The sequence below is a fragment of the Malus domestica genome, chromosome 17 (assembly GCF_042453785.1).
Source record: "Malus domestica chromosome 17, GDT2T_hap1".
NCBI lineage: Eukaryota > Viridiplantae > Streptophyta > Magnoliopsida > Rosales > Rosaceae > Malus > Malus domestica.
The window spans coordinates 21,809,600-21,827,253 of record NC_091677.1 but is presented as its reverse complement, the minus strand read 5'-3'; the positions used below and the strand labels follow the sequence as shown (position 1 = coordinate 21,827,253).

The 17,654-nt window shown below is 36.7% G+C and overlaps 1 protein-coding gene across 3 annotated transcripts; it reads left to right on the top strand.

Annotated features, from left to right (window-relative positions):
• The first annotated feature begins 707 nt into the window (after positions 1-707).
• On the top strand, positions 708-10,752 carry LOC103454933 (ABC transporter G family member 29-like). 3 transcript variants are annotated; one of them, XM_029097567.2, is made up of 22 exons: positions 708-936; positions 1,084-1,488; positions 2,629-2,838; positions 2,992-3,076; positions 3,367-3,526; positions 3,645-3,721; positions 3,838-3,891; positions 4,553-4,643; positions 5,005-5,306; positions 5,755-6,353; positions 6,690-6,850; positions 6,965-7,074; positions 7,171-7,324; positions 7,422-7,577; positions 7,659-7,834; positions 7,931-8,263; positions 8,352-8,726; positions 8,823-8,956; positions 9,065-9,292; positions 9,435-9,606; positions 9,766-10,020; positions 10,300-10,752. In XM_029097567.2, the coding sequence occupies exons 2-22, from the start codon at positions 1,100-1,102 to the stop codon at positions 10,570-10,572; spliced, it is 4,494 nt and encodes a 1,497-aa protein (XP_028953400.1). In that variant the 5' UTR covers positions 708-936; positions 1,084-1,099; the 3' UTR covers positions 10,573-10,752. The 3 variants fall into 3 exon arrangements, with proteins under 3 accessions (XP_028953400.1, XP_070673396.1, XP_028953401.1); XM_029097568.2 differs by having other exon boundaries at positions 799-936; positions 1,072-1,488; XM_070817295.1 differs by having other exon boundaries at positions 708-1,488.
• The last annotated feature ends 6,902 nt before the right edge of the window (positions 10,753-17,654 follow it).

The following is a 17,654-nucleotide window of genomic DNA, read 5'->3' as shown; positions in this document are numbered from 1 at the left end:
GCACCAAGATATTCTCACATAATCTGTCTCAAATAAAGTTACACTGCACTTGCCTTTGTATTTTTGCAATTGAATACGACCCTTAAAAGACCTAGACGTGCTACGATATATAATAGGACTTTGTTGCCATTTTGATTCATCCATTATAGAAAGTAGGAACTTGGAAGGTTTGCTCGCACTCTAAAAATATTATTATGCACTCAATTTAAGTGTTTTTGTTTTATTTATTTTGAACTCAGATTGATTGAAAAAAGTCTCTAATCATGAGGGTATTTTTTTATTTTTATATGTTTTGTTTAGATAATGACTTTTCTAGAGTGCTAATAACGTTATTCATAATTTTTTTTAAGGAGTCATGTTATAGTGCCAATAACAACTACAAGCAAATTGCACCATTTTATTTTATTTTATTTTTTGTTTTGAATTTCTGTAGCGTGCATATAAAATTGGCGGTAGAGTGTCACAAAATTACCAAACCTCATGCGACTATAGTTGGGATGATAAGTGAATAGAGGAGCCCACTAAATTACTCAAAAGAAATTGGAGAGGAAGTAGGTAGGGGTACGGGCGATCGCATTTGAATACTGTTCAATGCAATCTATGTTATCCCTAGTCAGTCATAATATTCCGACTTTAATAGTTGTTTGAAAATTGAGTTGTCTCCACTTTGTGCACGTATAAATACCCTCCAAACTTCTCAAGGAAATGAATCTCTCAGTTTTTGCAGAGGAAGGAGGGAGGGGGAGAGAGAGAGAGAGAGAGAGAGGAGATTTGATTTCCTAGAATGGAGTGGGGAATTTAGTAAAAAAGCGCACACAAACTCGTAAATTTCAAACCTCCACCGACCCATTTCCTCTTCTTTCTGCTCAATATTTCCAAAGGATAGATTTCACATTCATTACCCCTTGTCATTCAACGAACACGTACAACACATAAGTAAGTCCTTTCAGTTCTCTATACCTTGTTTGGTTGCCAAGAAAATTTCACAAAACATCTAAGTCTGATTTTCCAACCCGAAATCAAATTTTCAAGGCAAACAAACAACGCATTGATACTGTATTCTAAATTCAGTTTATTTTCAAGGGGGTGGTAAATCGAAATGGAGGGAACAGAGAAAGCCAAGGGTTCACAGCCACATCGTCAAAGGCGCCATAGCCGCAGTGGAAGCATAGGCAGGAGCCTGAGCAGGGCAAGTTGGAGCATGGAAGAAGTATTTGCGAGTGCCACGCACTCGAGAAGAAGCAGCCACGTCGACGAAGACGAAGAAGCTCTCACATGGGCTGCCATCGAGAAACTGCCCACGTATGATCGGCTAAGAACAAGCATCATAAAGTCCCTCGGGGAAACTGAGCCTCAAGGAGTACATAAGCAAGTAGACGTTCTGAAGCTCGACATCAACGACCGTCAGAATTTCATTGACAGGATTTTCAAGGTTGCGGAGGAAGATAATGATAAGTTCCTGAAAAAGTTCAGAAGTAGAATTGATAAGTAAGTCCTTGTTTTTTCTTTTATCTTATATGTTCCGGTTAAATTTCTTTTAAAAAGGAAATGATGTTCACTCTTATATTTCTCACATTATGATTGAACAAATTAAAGGAGAATTCACAAATATAAATTATTAGAAGCATGCATGTGGAGGTTGGTGAATTTCATTTCTTAGTAGATGTGAATGATGTCTCTGACATTGGTAGATGCGGGTCCCATCAATGTTTAAGAGACTTGCATTGATTCAGTCCAATAGAATTTCTTAAATGAAAAGTGCGGTCCATAATACAACCATATAAAAAAATTTAGTTGTAACGGGAACACAAATGGTACATCACGTGTTTTAATAGGAGATGTGAGAAATTTTATTTTTTTAAGTTATTCACTTTTTAACACATATATCTTACCATTTGTATAGTAACATATGGTGTATCATCTGTATACCGGTCGCACTGAAAAATCTCTCACAACCATAGAATTGCATTCAATCCTCTAAAAAGGATTTAATTGAGTATCGGAGAATCAAAAAATTTAATTTAAAATATTAAACGAAAGCTGATCGAAATTTTTTCATTCCGAGGAGGTGTATAATTTACCATTAATCGCTTTCGTTATCGTTTCTTTCATCCTAGTTAGTGGACAAACGAAACGCTAAGATGTAAAAACAAACATAAGCTTAAGTCGCTTTCTTGGTTAACAGGCTTGTGATGCAAGCAGGGTACTAACTTGTGATCTCTATATTCCCAATAATCTCAGTAGTATATAGTTTAACTGTATTGTTTGTGGTGTTTTTTTTTTTTTTCCAGTGATATATATTCCATCATGCATATGCAAAGATCATTGTGTTTTATTCTCTTTATTTTCGGTGTGGTTTGCAAAATGTGATCTCCTTAAAATCATCATTTGTTGGACCATTCTCTATATATAAATCATTTTCTCATACTTGAAAGGTCATTTAAGATTGTGTCTCTTTCTTTAATTTCTTAAGTGACAAACAATTTAGGTTAAGAAAAGAACTTGCCGGCAGATCCTTTATTGTTAAGGGAATCTAATTAGTGAACATTGTTAGTGAAATATTGCAACAAAAGGAACATGTTAATTAATCTAATTATTAATTAATTGATGTGATATAATCGATTTCAGGGTTGGGATCAGACTTCCCACAGTGGAAGTAAGGTTTGAACATTTGACAGTTGAAGCTGATTGCCATATTGGAACAAGAGCTCTTCCCACCCTCCCAAATGTTGCTCGGAACATCGCAGAATCGGCTCTTGGCTTAATTGGGATTAAGTTGACTAAGCAAACCAAATTAACAATTCTGAAAGATGTTTCTGGCATTGTTAAACCTTCAAGGTAAGCATTACATTAATTTACAATTCTACTTAAGTTACCATTCTATGTGGTCACACAAGTTATTTGATGTTTTTATTCAATAATTTTTTTAATTAGTTTTAATGTTGATTAATTCAAGGTTTTTGATGTAGCCTTTTTGTTGTTTTTCTGTAGGATGGCCCTTTTATTAGGTCCCCCATCCTCGGGTAAAACTACCCTTTTGCTGGCTTTAGCTGGGAAGTTGGATCCAAGCTTGAAGGTGAGTACATTTGCTTTGAACTTGATCAATTAACTCGACACAAGTGGTTTAATTCCTAAAAGATGGGGGTTTGATTGAATTATTTCTACAAAATTAGAAAAAAATGAAAAATATAAATACTAATTTCAGCTCCTTTTTTATACACCAATATATTTACGACTTAACTTACAAGCGAAGAAAATACCACAACATATCTTAATGTTTAGAAAGAAAAAAAAAATCGCTTGTAATATATTTATCTCTGCTTCATAATTATTAATATACTTTTGTTGTTAAATTTGATGGAACAGGTTAAAGGAGATGTGACCTACAATGGTCACAGGCTGAATGAGTTTGTACCACAGAAGACATCAGCGTACATTAGCCAAAACGATGTTCATGTTGGAAATATGACGGTCAAAGAAACTCTAGATTTTTCAGCAAGGTGTCAAGGGGTTGGCTCTCGATATGGTATTTAATTAATTAATTAACCGAAACAAAACCCATGTCATCAAAATTGACTCTCTTATTTCTTATTATATTCTATTTTTTCCAACATTTTAAATTGTTCTTTTGGGTTTGTATGTAGAACTTCTTTCTGAGCTTGCTAGAAGAGAAAAGGCCGCTGGTATATATCCAGAACCAGAAGTAGACCTCTTCATGAAGGTAAATATTATATTTACGTATGTAATATATTATTTATATTACATATTTCACACACAAAAAAAAAAAAAAAAACATCATAATATATCTAATATTATGTGTTTTCTTTTCTTTTTCAGGCTACTTCAATGGGAGGAGTTGAGAGCAGTATCATTACTGATTATACTCTAAAAGTAAGCAAATTAAAAAATAAATAAAAGCTTTCCCAACCCTAAACTAAACTGGGAAAAATATTCAATCTGGATCTTCTTTGTGAGGATTCTAGGAATTAGTTCATCTTATTCGTTCATCAGTCATCATGCGTCTAGAAATCATTTTGGATTTTTTATTTAAAATTGAACGCAAACAATACGTAACGATAGGTGACCTCATGATGTACGATGAACGGCTAAGATAAATTGATCCTTAGAATTCTCAGAAAGAAAATCTATAGAGAATCATCATCCACTAAAATGGTCCATCTTATCTTAGTTTTATTTTTTGCAAATTAATTATTAATGTTGTTATGGTTCACATGTTGCATTCATATTCTTAAATGGTTATGGGAGCTTTTTCCACAAGCCAGATCATGAAAACTAAAAAGTCAAATTCTTTTGACAAACATTTCTCCCCCAACCTACTTTGATGACTGCTGTTTTGTGTGTTGTAATGTAAACACGTTGCTGGATAGGGAAGCACTTTGGTTGTTCACCAACCATGTTTTTTTACCGCAATTTACTAAAATACCCTTTAGAAATTCTTTTATTCTAAAAAAAATTGATTGAAATGATGATGAAGCATGAGCTCATCTTCTTGTAATTGCTACGTAACATGGTTTTGGATTGAATGGTACAGATTTTGGGGCTTGATATATGTAAGGACACACTTGTTGGAGATGAGATGCAAAGAGGAATATCTGGTGGTCAGAAAAAACGAGTAACCACAGGTCAATTTTTACCTCTTTTGTCCTTCTGATTTTTTTGAACAAAAATAATTGTTGTTTGTGTCACACCTAGAATTTCTTTCAAATGTAAGCATACACTAAGAACGAGAATTTTGGTGCACTTTGAAAATGAATATGTCTTAAAATATTCAACAGGATTTTTCAATATTATTTTATACGCAATAACTAAATTTCTAATAATAGTACTTCTACTTTTTAAATCATTTTTACAGGAGTTATTCTAAATCGCAAGTTAATTGCTATACTTTATATGAGCATCACATGCATGCACAAAACGTTACTTTTATACTTCACCTTGCATGTATAATGTGTTGATAAAGTAAATTAATACGCTCAAATACAGGTGAGATGATTGTTGGACCAACGAAAACATTGTTCATGGATGAAATCTCAACGGGTCTCGATAGCTCCACGACATTCCAAATCGTGAAGTGCCTACAACAAATTGTACACATCACTGAGGCTACAATCTTGATGTCTCTACTGCAACCAGCTCCTGAGACATTTGATCTTTTCGATGATATCATCCTTATATCAGAAGGTCAGATTGTCTACCAAGGACCACGAGTGAATATATTACAATTCTTTGAGACATGTGGATTTCGATGCCCTGAGAGAAAGGGAACTGCTGATTTCTTGCAAGAGGTAAAATCATGATAAAGTGTCTCTTTGATATAATAGGTTGTGACACATCTTATTAGAAATTAGGAGCAATTGATATATTGCTTAAGCTAAGATCCTCTTTTGAGAAAAACTTCCTTATCACCAGCCACATACATTCATGTCTCTATCTTAGTTTATCTTATCATGTGACTAGTCATGATAAGACAGATGAACAGATAACTATATACAACTAATTCAATTGTACCTAAGACTTTCTCCCAACTTCTAGTCCAAAGCAAGGGGTTGTAGCTCAATTTCTTAAGAGCATTTGTCACAGCACCCGAAGTCCCGGAGTTAAATTTCAGCCCTACCGTAATATCGCTTATTAAAAGAAATCTTATAGTCCAAGAAATTGTAATAAGCCTTTACAAATCCAATTTCATATCGTATTAAGCCTTTTACATCCCATAACTCTGTCCAACCTTTTCAGGTTACCTCAAGAAAAGACCAAGAGCAGTATTGGGCAGATAGAAGAACTCCATACAGATATGTATCGGTCACAGAATTTGCAAACCTGTTCAAGCGTTTCCATGTGGGCATGAGGATGGAGAATGAGCTCTCAATCCCATTCGACAAGGCTCGAGGCCACAAAGCAGCTCTTGAATTCAGAAGATATTCAATACCCAAAATGCAGCTTCTCAAAGCCTGTTTTGACAAAGAATGGTTGCTCATGCAGAGGAACTCTTTTATTTACATTTTCAAGACTGTCCAAATTATAATAGGGGCATTCATAGCCGCGACAGTGTTTTTGAAGACCGAAATGAACACTAGGAATGAAGATGATGGAGCACTCTATGTTGGTGCACTTATATTTGTCATGATAATTAACATGTTTAATGGTTTTGCTGAGCTCTCATTGACCATTTCAAGACTTCCTGTGTTTTACAAGCACAGAGACCTTCTTTTCCACCCTGCTTGGACTTTCACTCTCCCATCTGTCCTGCTTGGGATTCCTATATCCATCATGGAAACTACTATTTGGATGGCCATTACATATTACACCATTGGATTTGCACCTGAAGCTAGCAGGTACGACACATTTGTCTCTGCTTAATTTCATTTCGATATTTTGTTCGTAAGTTAGATTTCCGTCATTCAAAAGATTGTTTTCATCAAACCAAATGTTCGATTGAATTTTTATGTTGGTCCTTTCATTAAGTAAACTATTTTATGTTATTCTGAGTAGGTAACTAGGCAAAATTCTTAGTACTTTGATTTGGTACATTATTATAAACATACACATAGGTACATTAATATAAACTGCAATATACTATATTTTGGCTTATTTTCTGTAAGAACCTAGCATATGTGGGTTGAAGTTGCTAGTGGTTGAGATATTAACTGCAACTGTCAAATTATTTGCAGGTTTTTCAAGCAACTATTGTTGGTATTTCTGATCCAACAAATGGCAGCTGCGCTATTTAGGCTTATAGCTGGAGTTAGCAGGACCATCATCATATCAAACACCGGCGGGTCTCTAACTGTTCTAATTGTTTTCATGCTTGGAGGTTTCATTATTCCTCATGGTTAGTACGAAACTCAATTTCGGATGAAGTTTTCAAAAAATAGTAAAAAACTAACAAAAAGAGACCAAATTAGTTCTTTACTGGATCATCAATGAGTTGCTTCATTTGTGACAGGTCAAATTCCAAAATGGTGGGTGTGGGGATACTGGGTTTCACCTATGACATATGGCTTCAATGCAGTCGCTGTAAATGAAATGTATTCTCCGAGGTGGTCGAACAAACTGGTATGCTAAACTTACTTGCACAAACCATTCATGAGCTACATTTGTTTAACTTAACAAAAAGGCTAAACTTCTGAAATGAACTTCCTTTTGTTATAGTCTTCAGATAATATTACCAGCGTGGGTGAGGCAGTGCTTAAAAACTTTGATGTTTACCGCAACAAAAACTGGTTTTGGATTGGCTCTGCAGCTCTTCTGGGGTTTGCAGTTCTCTTCAACGTGCTTTATACATTTGCCCTTATGTACCTAAATGGTAAGAATCAACTTTCCTTTTCATATCTAACATCCAATTTTTATTTCGTTTGTAGTTTTTTAGTGACAAATTTTCATGATTTTGTTTCAATAATTAGCTCCTGGAAAGCCACAAGCCATCATATCTGAAGAAGCAGCAAACAAGATGGAGGTAGACCAAGAAGAATCAAAGGAAGAGCCAAGACTTAGAAGGCCCCCGTCCAAGAAAGATTTTCAGTCTCGATCATTATCTTCTAATGATGGAAACAACTCAAGTAAGAAACCGAATATTTTTGTCAATTGTAATGTGAACAATATTGTTATCCAAGTTGTTTATTGGATTAAAATTTTCTTAGGAGAAATGGAAGTCCGGCGAATGGGCAGTCGATCCAGCTCTACTGGACTAAGTAGAAATCCTGATTCGTCTCTCGAAGTTGCCAGTGGTGTTGTCCCTAAAAGAGGAATGGTTCTACCTTTCACTCCTCTTGCAATGTCCTTCAACGACGTTAACTATTACGTGGATATGCCTGCTGTAATATTTCTGTTTATTTCACTCTTTGTTAACCTGAAACATTATCTTATAGTCCAATTTCACTAATTAATTAGCTAACTTAGTCTACTATAACAGGAAATGAAGGAAGAAGGAGTAGCAGGGGACCGGCTGCAACTACTCCGTGAAGTAACTGGTGCATTTAGGCCTGGGGTCTTGACTGCCTTAATGGGGGTCAGTGGGGCTGGGAAGACAACTTTGATGGATGTCTTAGCAGGAAGGAAGACTGGAGGTTATATTGAAGGTGACATTAGAATTTCTGGGTACCCTAAGAAGCAAGAAACCTTTGCAAGAATTTCTGGTTATTGCGAACAAACTGATATCCACTCACCCCAAGTCACTGTCAAAGAATCATTGATCTATTCAGCTTTCCTTAGACTCCCTAAAGAAGTTAGCAACGAGGAAAAGATGGTAAAACTGCGACTCTCATTACTTCTCTGAACAATGGATAGCACAATTATTTAAATGCTGAAACTGCATATTCTATATATGTTTGCAGATTTTTGTTGATCAAGTGATGGAATTGGTTGAGCTAGATAATCTCAAAGATGCTCTAGTAGGGCTTCCTGGAGTTTCAGGACTGTCAACAGAACAAAGAAAGAGGTTAACGATTGCAGTTGAGCTTGTTGCCAATCCCTCGATCATTTTCATGGATGAACCCACATCAGGTCTTGATGCAAGGGCAGCTGCCATTGTTATGAGGACTGTTAGAAATACTGTGGACACTGGGAGAACAGTTGTTTGCACAATTCATCAGCCTAGCATAGATATCTTTGAGGCATTTGATGAGCTGCTACTGATGAAGAGAGGAGGACAAGTTATCTACTCAGGACCACTAGGCCGCAATTCTCACAAGATTGTTGAATACTTTGAGGTATTTTACCTGCTTGAACTTTTTCCTATCTTAATTTTGCGAAAAGAAATAATCAAATGCATTGTCATCTAAGTCTATACTTATGACCTATTCCAGGCAGTTCCTGGCGTGGCAAAAATCAAAGAGAAGTATAACCCAGCAACGTGGATGCTCGAGGTGAGCTCAACCTCAACTGAGGTCCGTCTTGGAATGGACTTTGCTCAATACTACAAATCAGCTGCCTTGTACCAGTAAGTTAAAAAAAACAAAAATAAAAGTTGTACATAATACTATTTGCAGGGTTCAGAGTTTGGCTGGTTTTGGAAAATAAAAACTTAAATTCCAATATTAATGACCAGGAGAAACAAAACGTTAGTAAAGGAGTTGAGCGTCCCACCAGCAGGAGCAAAAGACCTCTATTTTCCGACTCAGTTTTCTCAATCGTCCTGGAAGCAATTCCAATCTTGCCTCTGGAAGCAGTGGTGGACATATTGGAGAAGTCCTGATTATAACCTTGTCAGATTCTTTTTTACCTTGGCAGCTGCCCTCCTCCTTGGAACTATTTTCTGGAAGGTTGGCACTAAAAGGTGTGTGCTTATCTCAAAGCTAACTGTTTCAAACTTCAACTACAGTACTCTTTTTTTTTTTTTTTTTACTACAAAATTTTTTGTTCATGAGTTTCCATACACGAATTACTTAGCTGATTATATATATTTTTTTCATATCCAGGGAAAGCAGTTCTGATCTGACCATGATTATCGGGGCTATGTACGCTGCTGTGCTTTTCGTCGGAATTGATAACTGCGCAACTGTGCAGCCAATTGTCGCCATTGAAAGAACTGTTTTCTATCGAGAACGAGCTGCTGGGATGTACTCTGCATTACCTTATGCACTGGCACAGGTGAGTGACAGAAAAATGCTTACATTAACTCACATTTGAACTTAGTATCAAATCCTAATTTCATATATAACACTATTGTAAATACAATTTTTTTTGTTATATACAAAATTGTCCACCTTAATATAACTGTCTCAAATAAACCATTTGTTTGACATGCAGGTCATTGTGGAAATACCGTATGTGTTTATTCAGACCACGTATTATACACTGATAGTGTATGCTATGGTGAGCTTCCAATGGAAATTAGAAAAATTCTTCTGGTTCTTCTTTATCAACTTCTTCTCCTTCCTTTACTTCACATACTACGGCATGATGACCGTTTCCATCACGCCAAACCACCAAGTAGCAGCCATATTTGCCGCAGCTTTCTATTCAGTCTTCAACCTCTTCTCCGGTTTCTTCATTCCAAGACCAGTAAGTACTAGCATTCTTCTTCCCATAAGAACTTTATTAATATAAATTGAATACAACAGATATTGTGATTGGTCTGCATTGATCACCAAAATCCACGATGAGCATTTTCCAACTGATTAAAATCCAATGGTTAAGTGTTCTCAATCGAGTTTAGATCTCAACAATTGGATTTTAATCTAACAATTCGTGACCGTGGATTTTCTTCCCCAATGGTGATCAAGTGATTAAAACTCGTTATGAACACATGTTAACACGAATTTTTATCTTTTGAATATTCAGAAAATACCCAAATGGTGGGTTTGGTACTACTGGATATGTCCCGTGGCATGGACAGTGTATGGATTGATTGTGTCACAGTACGGCGATGTTGAGGAAACCATTAGAGCGCCTGGGATTACACCTAACCCAACTATAAAATGGTACATAGAAGACCATTTCGGATATGATCCAAATTTCATGGGACCAGTGGCTGGAGTTCTAGTTGGATTCACAATCTTCTTTGCCTTCATGTTTGCCTACTGTATTAGGACACTCAACTTCCAAGTTAGATAGAGGAATTCTTTGTAAACCTTGTGTCTGTTATATTCATGTATGTGTCTGTGTACGTTACAGAAAGTGAGATGCAAATATACGTAAGAATGTTCAGGCCAATGTTCAAGGCAATGGGACTCTTGTAGCGTATTTTATTACTGTCAAAGAAGACAATTTTGTTTAATCACAATGCAAATTTAATCGGGTGCCTTTTTACATTAAAAAATTTCTAATCTGCTTTGGATGGAGTAATTGAAGTCATCATTTTATTACAATTTTCTAATGATGAGTTAACTAATATGGGACATTATAAAGAAAATAGCTATATTTGGTTTTGTGATATTTCTTCTTATGATATGTTGACTTAAAACTTAATTATGATATATATTTTTTTTTTTTGGGTTTTTTGGGGTCAAATGATAGATTTTTGTTAGATTAGATGTGAGATTAGCCACCGACGGAATTCAAACCCGTGCCGTCATGCAAGAGCTCAATTTATTTCTACCATTGTAATAAATGACCAGTTGCAAAACTTATGTATGATCGGAGGAAAGTATGATACTATGGGATCATCTTCCTTCTTAATAAAAATTAAAAAAAAAACAAAAAGACGACATCATATATGGTATGGAGGAGGAATCCAGAGAGAGAAACCAGAGAAAGGAATGAAAAAAAATGGTTTTTGTAATATTTCTTTCAGCATCTTAAGTACAATGTAGGGTTAGGCAAACAACCTTGGACCTGCGGGTCAGGGCAAGTATAATCGGTTTCGCAGAGGATACAAGGTGGGTCCAAATATTTTGAAGAGATAACGGGGCTGGCGAGACTGGACAGGTCCACGAAGTTGGTGGGGCACGGCCGGTCCAAAAACATAAATAAATTGGCCCCTAGCCCGGACCGTGGCGATGACGTTCTAGGTAATGTTGTGCTTCTTGGCGTACCGATTTGTCTTGAAAATGGTCTTCATCATCTTCTCAACGACATCGATATCCAGTTAGAACCCAGCATCCACCATCAAATTCCAAATCTTTGAAGCCTCAATCAAATCACCCACATTGCAGAAGTAAACCTATAGGGCCAAATCGATTCCTTCAGCTTAAAAACCAAAAATTGGCTAAACGATGAGCTTCGACCTACATAAATCCTCAACCACCATATTTAAATTCCCAAAATCGTACCCAAATCTAAACCAATTCATAAAATGAAAGAAATTCACACACTTTCTCAACTCCCAGGGCTTGTCCAGCATCCCAGAACAATAACAAATATCTTGCAATTTACTAAACGACGATGACTCATCTCATGGAGGGTGTCCTATAAGAGCTGAATGTTCATGTGTAGAATTGTAAGTAATGAGCTGTTTAGTAAATAAGAAGCCTTGAATGTTAATTGTGTATGCACTTAGTCTTATAGAATGACAGGTGTGAGGTTCCAATAAGTAAGGCTAAAATAGCCATGTGTGGTGATCCTAGAAATTAGCTAGATGTGTGGCTGAGATCAAATGTGATGTGCTAACAGTCATGAAATGCACGAGTGTGCTCAATTTTCCATTAAGAGAAATATATTTCTCTCTGCAATTTATGTGAGAGAGAAGAGCATTCATTCCTTTTGTATCCTTCAATCCTCTCTCTATCTCCATATTGCATAACTCAAATAAATCAAGAACACTAACATGGCCTCAGAGCCAAGTTGGATCAACTGAGTCTGGGCGTGAATCTGTAAGTCACTGAGCTAAATCGAAGCTCACTCGAAGCTCAGTGAAGGTCGTTGGAGTTCCATTATCATCTGAGAAGAGAAATCAACATTTGGGCAAAAAATGTCTGGATCTGGAAGCTCGGATGTGAGAACTCCAATTTTCTCCGGTGAGAACTACGAGTTCTTGAGGATTAAGATGGTCACGATTTTCAAATCTCTTGGGTTATGTAATCTAGTAAAAAGGGGGATTACAACCCCCGACTCGAAGAAGAAGAAGGAAGCTGACGGGTCATCGAAAGATACAGTCGATGAAGAAATGACAGTTGTGTTCATGAAGGATGCGAAGGCTTTAGGAATCATTCAAAATGTAGTCTCTAACCAAATCTTCCCTCGGATTGCCAACGCTAATTTAGCTAAGATGGCATGGGATCTGTTGTATGGAGAATACCACGGTGGTGATCATGTTAGATCGGTAAAACTTCAAAATCTTAGACGAGAATTTGAATATGCTAGGATGCGAGATGATGAATCTCTATCTGGTTATCTTACAAGGCTGAATGAATTTATCAATCAGATGAAAACATTTGGTGAATCTCTTTCTAATGAGAGACTTGTGCAAAAAGTTCTGATTAGTCTAAGTAAACTGTATGATCCTATCTGTTTGGTTAGAGAAAATACAAAATGTTTGGAGACTGTAGAATTGTAGGAGGTAATTGCAGTCTTAAAGAGCCAAGAACAACAGTTTGATCTGCATACTGTTGATACTACTGGGAAGGCATTTACATCTCTCTAAGTAAGTCCAAAGGGGCAAAATAGAAATGGAGCTCAATCTGGTCCATCTCAATTCCAGAATAATTGGAATTCTAAGGGTAAGAAATGGGATTCAAAACCCAAGTTTTAGTAGAAATTTCCTGCTAGTCCTGCACAAAATGCACAGTCAATGGGTCAGACAGTTACAAAACCACAGTGCATAGTATGCACTAAATTTCACTATGGTGAGTGTAGATATAAAGGGAAGCCTAAATGCTACAACTCTGAAAAGTTTGGACACTAGGCTAGGGAGTGCACTGCAAGAAAATTAGTGTTAAAGGCAAACAGTGATAATCAAGTAGAGGTGACAGGGAACTTATTCTATGCCAATAGCATTATCTCTGAATCAGTTGTCAATGGTGAATGGTATATTGACAGTGTTTGTAGCAACCACATGATTGGAAATGAGAAGCTAGTTGATATAAGGACAAATGTGGTAGGCAAAGTACAAATGCCAACTAGTGAGCTTATGAATGTAGCTGGAATGGGCACTCTAGTAATTGATACTAGTAAGGGCAGAAAATACATCAAAAAAGTAATGTATCTACCTAGGTTGAAGGAGAACTTACTAAGTGTGAGACAGATGGATGAGCATGGGTATTACTTGTTGTTTGGAGGTAAAATGTGTAGTATTTTTTATGGTCTTTCACTTGAATGCCTTGTAATTAAAGTAGAAATGAAAAGGAATAGATGTTATCCTTTAGCACTATTACCTGATGATCATATGGCCCTGAAAACAAGTTTGTCTCACTCTACTTTGACCTAGCACAAAAGGCTAGGCCATCTGCATCTAAGGGGGATAAAACAACTCAAAGAGAAGGAAATGGTGCCTGGACTTCCATACTTAGAAGAAGTTGATGAAGTTTGTCAAGGTTGTCAGCTTGGAAAGTAGCATAGATAGTGGTTCCCAAAGAATCAGGCATGGAGAGCAAGCAATCCCCTAGAATTAATTCATGTAAACTTATGTGGGCCAATGCAAAATGAGTCCATTGCTGGTAACAAGTACTTTATGCTTCTTGTAGATGACTGCACAAGAATAATGTGAGTTTACTTTCTCAGATACAAGTCAGATGCATTGAATTGTTTTAGAAAATTCAAATCTATGGTAGAGCTACAGATTGGTTTTAGAGTAAAATGCCTAAGAAGTGACAGAGGGGGTGAATTCACATCCTATGAATTTAACAAGTTGTGTGAAGATGAAGGTATTCAAAGACAACTATCTATGGCTTATAGTCCACAACAAAATGGAGTTGTAGAGAGAGAACAGAAATGTAGTTGAAATGGCAAAAGCCATGCTTCATGATAAAGTATTACCTTACTATTTGTGGGCATAATCTATACACACAGCTGTCTACATACTGAATAGGTGTCATACAAGAGCTCTTGGAGATATAACTCCATTTGAAGCATTCAGTGGTTGAAAACCAGGGATTGCACATCTTAGAATCTTTGGTTGTTTGTGTTATGTACACATATCAAGTGAGTTGATACAGAAACTAGATGCAAAGAGTGTCAAGGGCATATTTGTAGGTTATGCAACTTGTGAAAAGGATTACAGAGTGTATGATCCTCTCACTAAGATGCTTATACTCTCGAGAGATGTTGTATTTGATGAAAATACAGCCTGGGAGTGGAAGAATGTCTCTGAGAATTATGTAACTGTGCTCAATCATGATGAGTTATCTGAGATGCCTAAGGATACATCACCAAAGGCAACTCCTAAAAGTCAAGACTATGCTCAGTCACTAAGCTAGTTATCTTCTCATAAATCAGCAAGTGATGTGAGTAGTAGCATGAGAAAGTCTCAAGTTTTTTATCACACTCCATTAAGGTGGAGGAACCTGGATGATGTTTTAGCTCAATGCAATCTCTGCATTATGGAACCTGAAAAGTTTGATGAGGCAACTAAAGATGAATCATGGATGAAGGCTATGAAAGATGAATTGTCAATGATTGAAAAGAATGCAACATGGGAGCTAGTAGACAGGCCAACTGATAAACCTATAATTGAGGTTAAGTGGGTGTTCAAGACTAAGCTTAACCTTAATGGATCAGTGCAGAAGAATAAAGCAAGGCTGGTAGCCAAAGGATATGCTCAGAAACCAGGTGTTGACTATAATGAGACCTTTGCACCTGTGGCTAGACTTGATACAATTCGAACACTAGTTGCATTGGTAGCACAGAAGAGTTGGAAACTGTACCAACTAGATGCCAAGTCTGCTTTTCTGAATGGAGTACAAGAAGATGAGGTTTATGTAGAACAACCAGATAGTTTTGTGGTCAAGGGGAGTGAAGACAAAGTGTACAAGCTTCATAAAGCTTTGTATGGCTTAAAACAGGCACCAAGGCCTTGGTATAGTGAAATTGACTCTTATTTTGCTCAATGTGGATTTGAAAAGAGCCAAAGTGAAGCCACTTTATATACCAAAACCAGAGGAGAAGCAGAAATTCTGATTGTGTCTCTATATATAGATGATATTATGTACATAGGGAATAATCAACCAATGTTGGAGGAATTCAAAAGAGACATGATGACAAAGTATGAAATGACATATTTGGGGCTCTTGCATCATTTTCTGGGAATGGAAGTCATCCAAACACACACAAGCATTTTTATTCATCAAAGAAAGTATGCTACATCTTTGTTGAATAAATTTCGCTTGAGTGTGTGTAAATATGTTGTTACACCTTTGGTTACAACTGAGAAGCTTAGCAAAGATGATGGTAATGGTCCAGCAAATAAAGAACAATATAGGAAGATTGTGGGAAGTCTATTGTATCTCACAGCCACAAGACCTGATGTGATGTATACAGCTAGTTTACTTGCAAGATTCATGCACTACCCCACCAACAAACACTATAGAACTGCCAAAAGAATTCTCAGATATATCAAAGGAACACTTGACTATGGTTTAGAGTATGTGAAAGGAAGAAATACAATTCTAATTGGTTACTGCGATAGTGACTGGGGTGGTTCACTGGATGACAGTAAAAGTACCTCAGGATATGCTTTCTCCTTTGGTAGTGGAGTTTTTTCTTGGGCCTCAGTTAAACAAAATTGTGTTGCACTTTCAACTACAGAAGCAGAGTATATTAGTGCATCAGAGGCAACTGCACAAGCCATTTGGCTCAGGTTTGTTTTGGAAGATTTTGGTGAACTTCAAACTGAAGCAACTCCACTTCAGTATGACAATACTGCTGCAATTGCTATCACAAAGAACCTTGTGTTTCACCAGAAAACTAAGCATATCGATCGAAGATATCACTTCATCAAGGATGCTCTACAAAAATGAATCATTGATCTTGTCTACTATCCTACAAATAAGCAACTAGCAGATATCTTCACAAAGTCATTGGCTAAGGATCGGTTCTGCTATCTCAGGGATAAACTTGGAGTGAAATCAGCTCAAAACTTAAAGGGAAGTGTAGAATTGTAAGTAATGAGCTGATTAGTAAATAAGAAGCCTTGAATGTTAATTGTGTATGCACTTAGTCTTATAGAATGACAAGTTTGAGGTTCCAATATGTAAGGGTAAAATAGCCATGTGTAGTGATCCTAGAAATTAGCTAGATGTGTGGCCGAGATCAAATGTGATGTGTGTGGATCCAGCTAAGGCTAACAGTCATGAAATGCACGAGTGTGCTTAATCTTCCATTAAGAGAAATATATTCCTCTCTACAATTTCTGTGAAAGAGAAGAAGAACATTCATTCCTTTTGCATCCTTCAATCCTCTCTCTTTCTCCATATTGTATAACTCAGATAAATCAAGAACACTAACATCCTGGACTTGCCGATCACGATGAGCATTTTGTTGAAGGCGGAGGTGCGAGTGATAGTGGGGTGGTGTGATTGGGTATAGTGGAAGGAGGGTCGACGGGTCGCCGTGAAAGGGGGAAGGAGTTGCAGACTTGGAGGAAGAATTAATAGGTGAGTTAGAAGGTGGATAAGTTAGGCTTTGTGGAGGCATGGACTGTTGGGTTTCCAAGCTTATTATTAGGATTAATTTAATTCGAATAATAAAAATACGCAACAGAAAAATAATAAAAACATACAGTATGATATCTCAATTATATATCTGGTTGGTTGTAATTAATCAATGCAACAAAGAAAAAGTTGAAGAGATTAACTTACATGAATCTCTAACCATGTGCATCTCCCTTGACTGGATCATCTATATGCTTTCAATCTTCTTCTTAATGATTGATCACATGAAGCTCCCTAAGTGTTAAGCCTCTAAGAGTATCCACATTGATAAATCTAGCAACGGATGATGAAGTGATTGATTTAAAGGTGCCAGCAATATCTCTTACTTCGATCAATATAGAATAGGTAGCACACAAGGTATATTTTGGCATAGGGTTATTTTTCTGTTTTCTCTGAAGGACAAAACTGAATATTCTTAGGGTTTGAAGGCAAACACAAGGAGTATTTATAGACTCCTTGCCCTTTTATGCCACACCTCCCCTAGGGTTTTGACGCCATAGGCTTGATCCATGCGTAGCCTAATTTCACTTCTCCACTTGGGTTTGTGACTTGTACCCTATTAGTTAAATGAAGCCCAAATCTATTTTACTTAAAATTATGTCTAGTAAGCCC

Coding starts and splice junctions, on each gene's coding strand:
- LOC103454933 (XM_029097567.2), top strand. CDS start 1,100: ATGGAGGGAACAGAGAAAGCCAAGGGTTCACAGCCACATCGTCAAAGG. Junction 8,264..8,351: donor TTAGCAACGAGGAAAAGATG/GTAAAACTGCGA, acceptor ATATGTTTGCAG/ATTTTTGTTGATCAAGTGAT. Junction 9,607..9,765: donor TACCTTATGCACTGGCACAG/GTGAGTGACAGA, acceptor TTTGACATGCAG/GTCATTGTGGAAATACCGTA.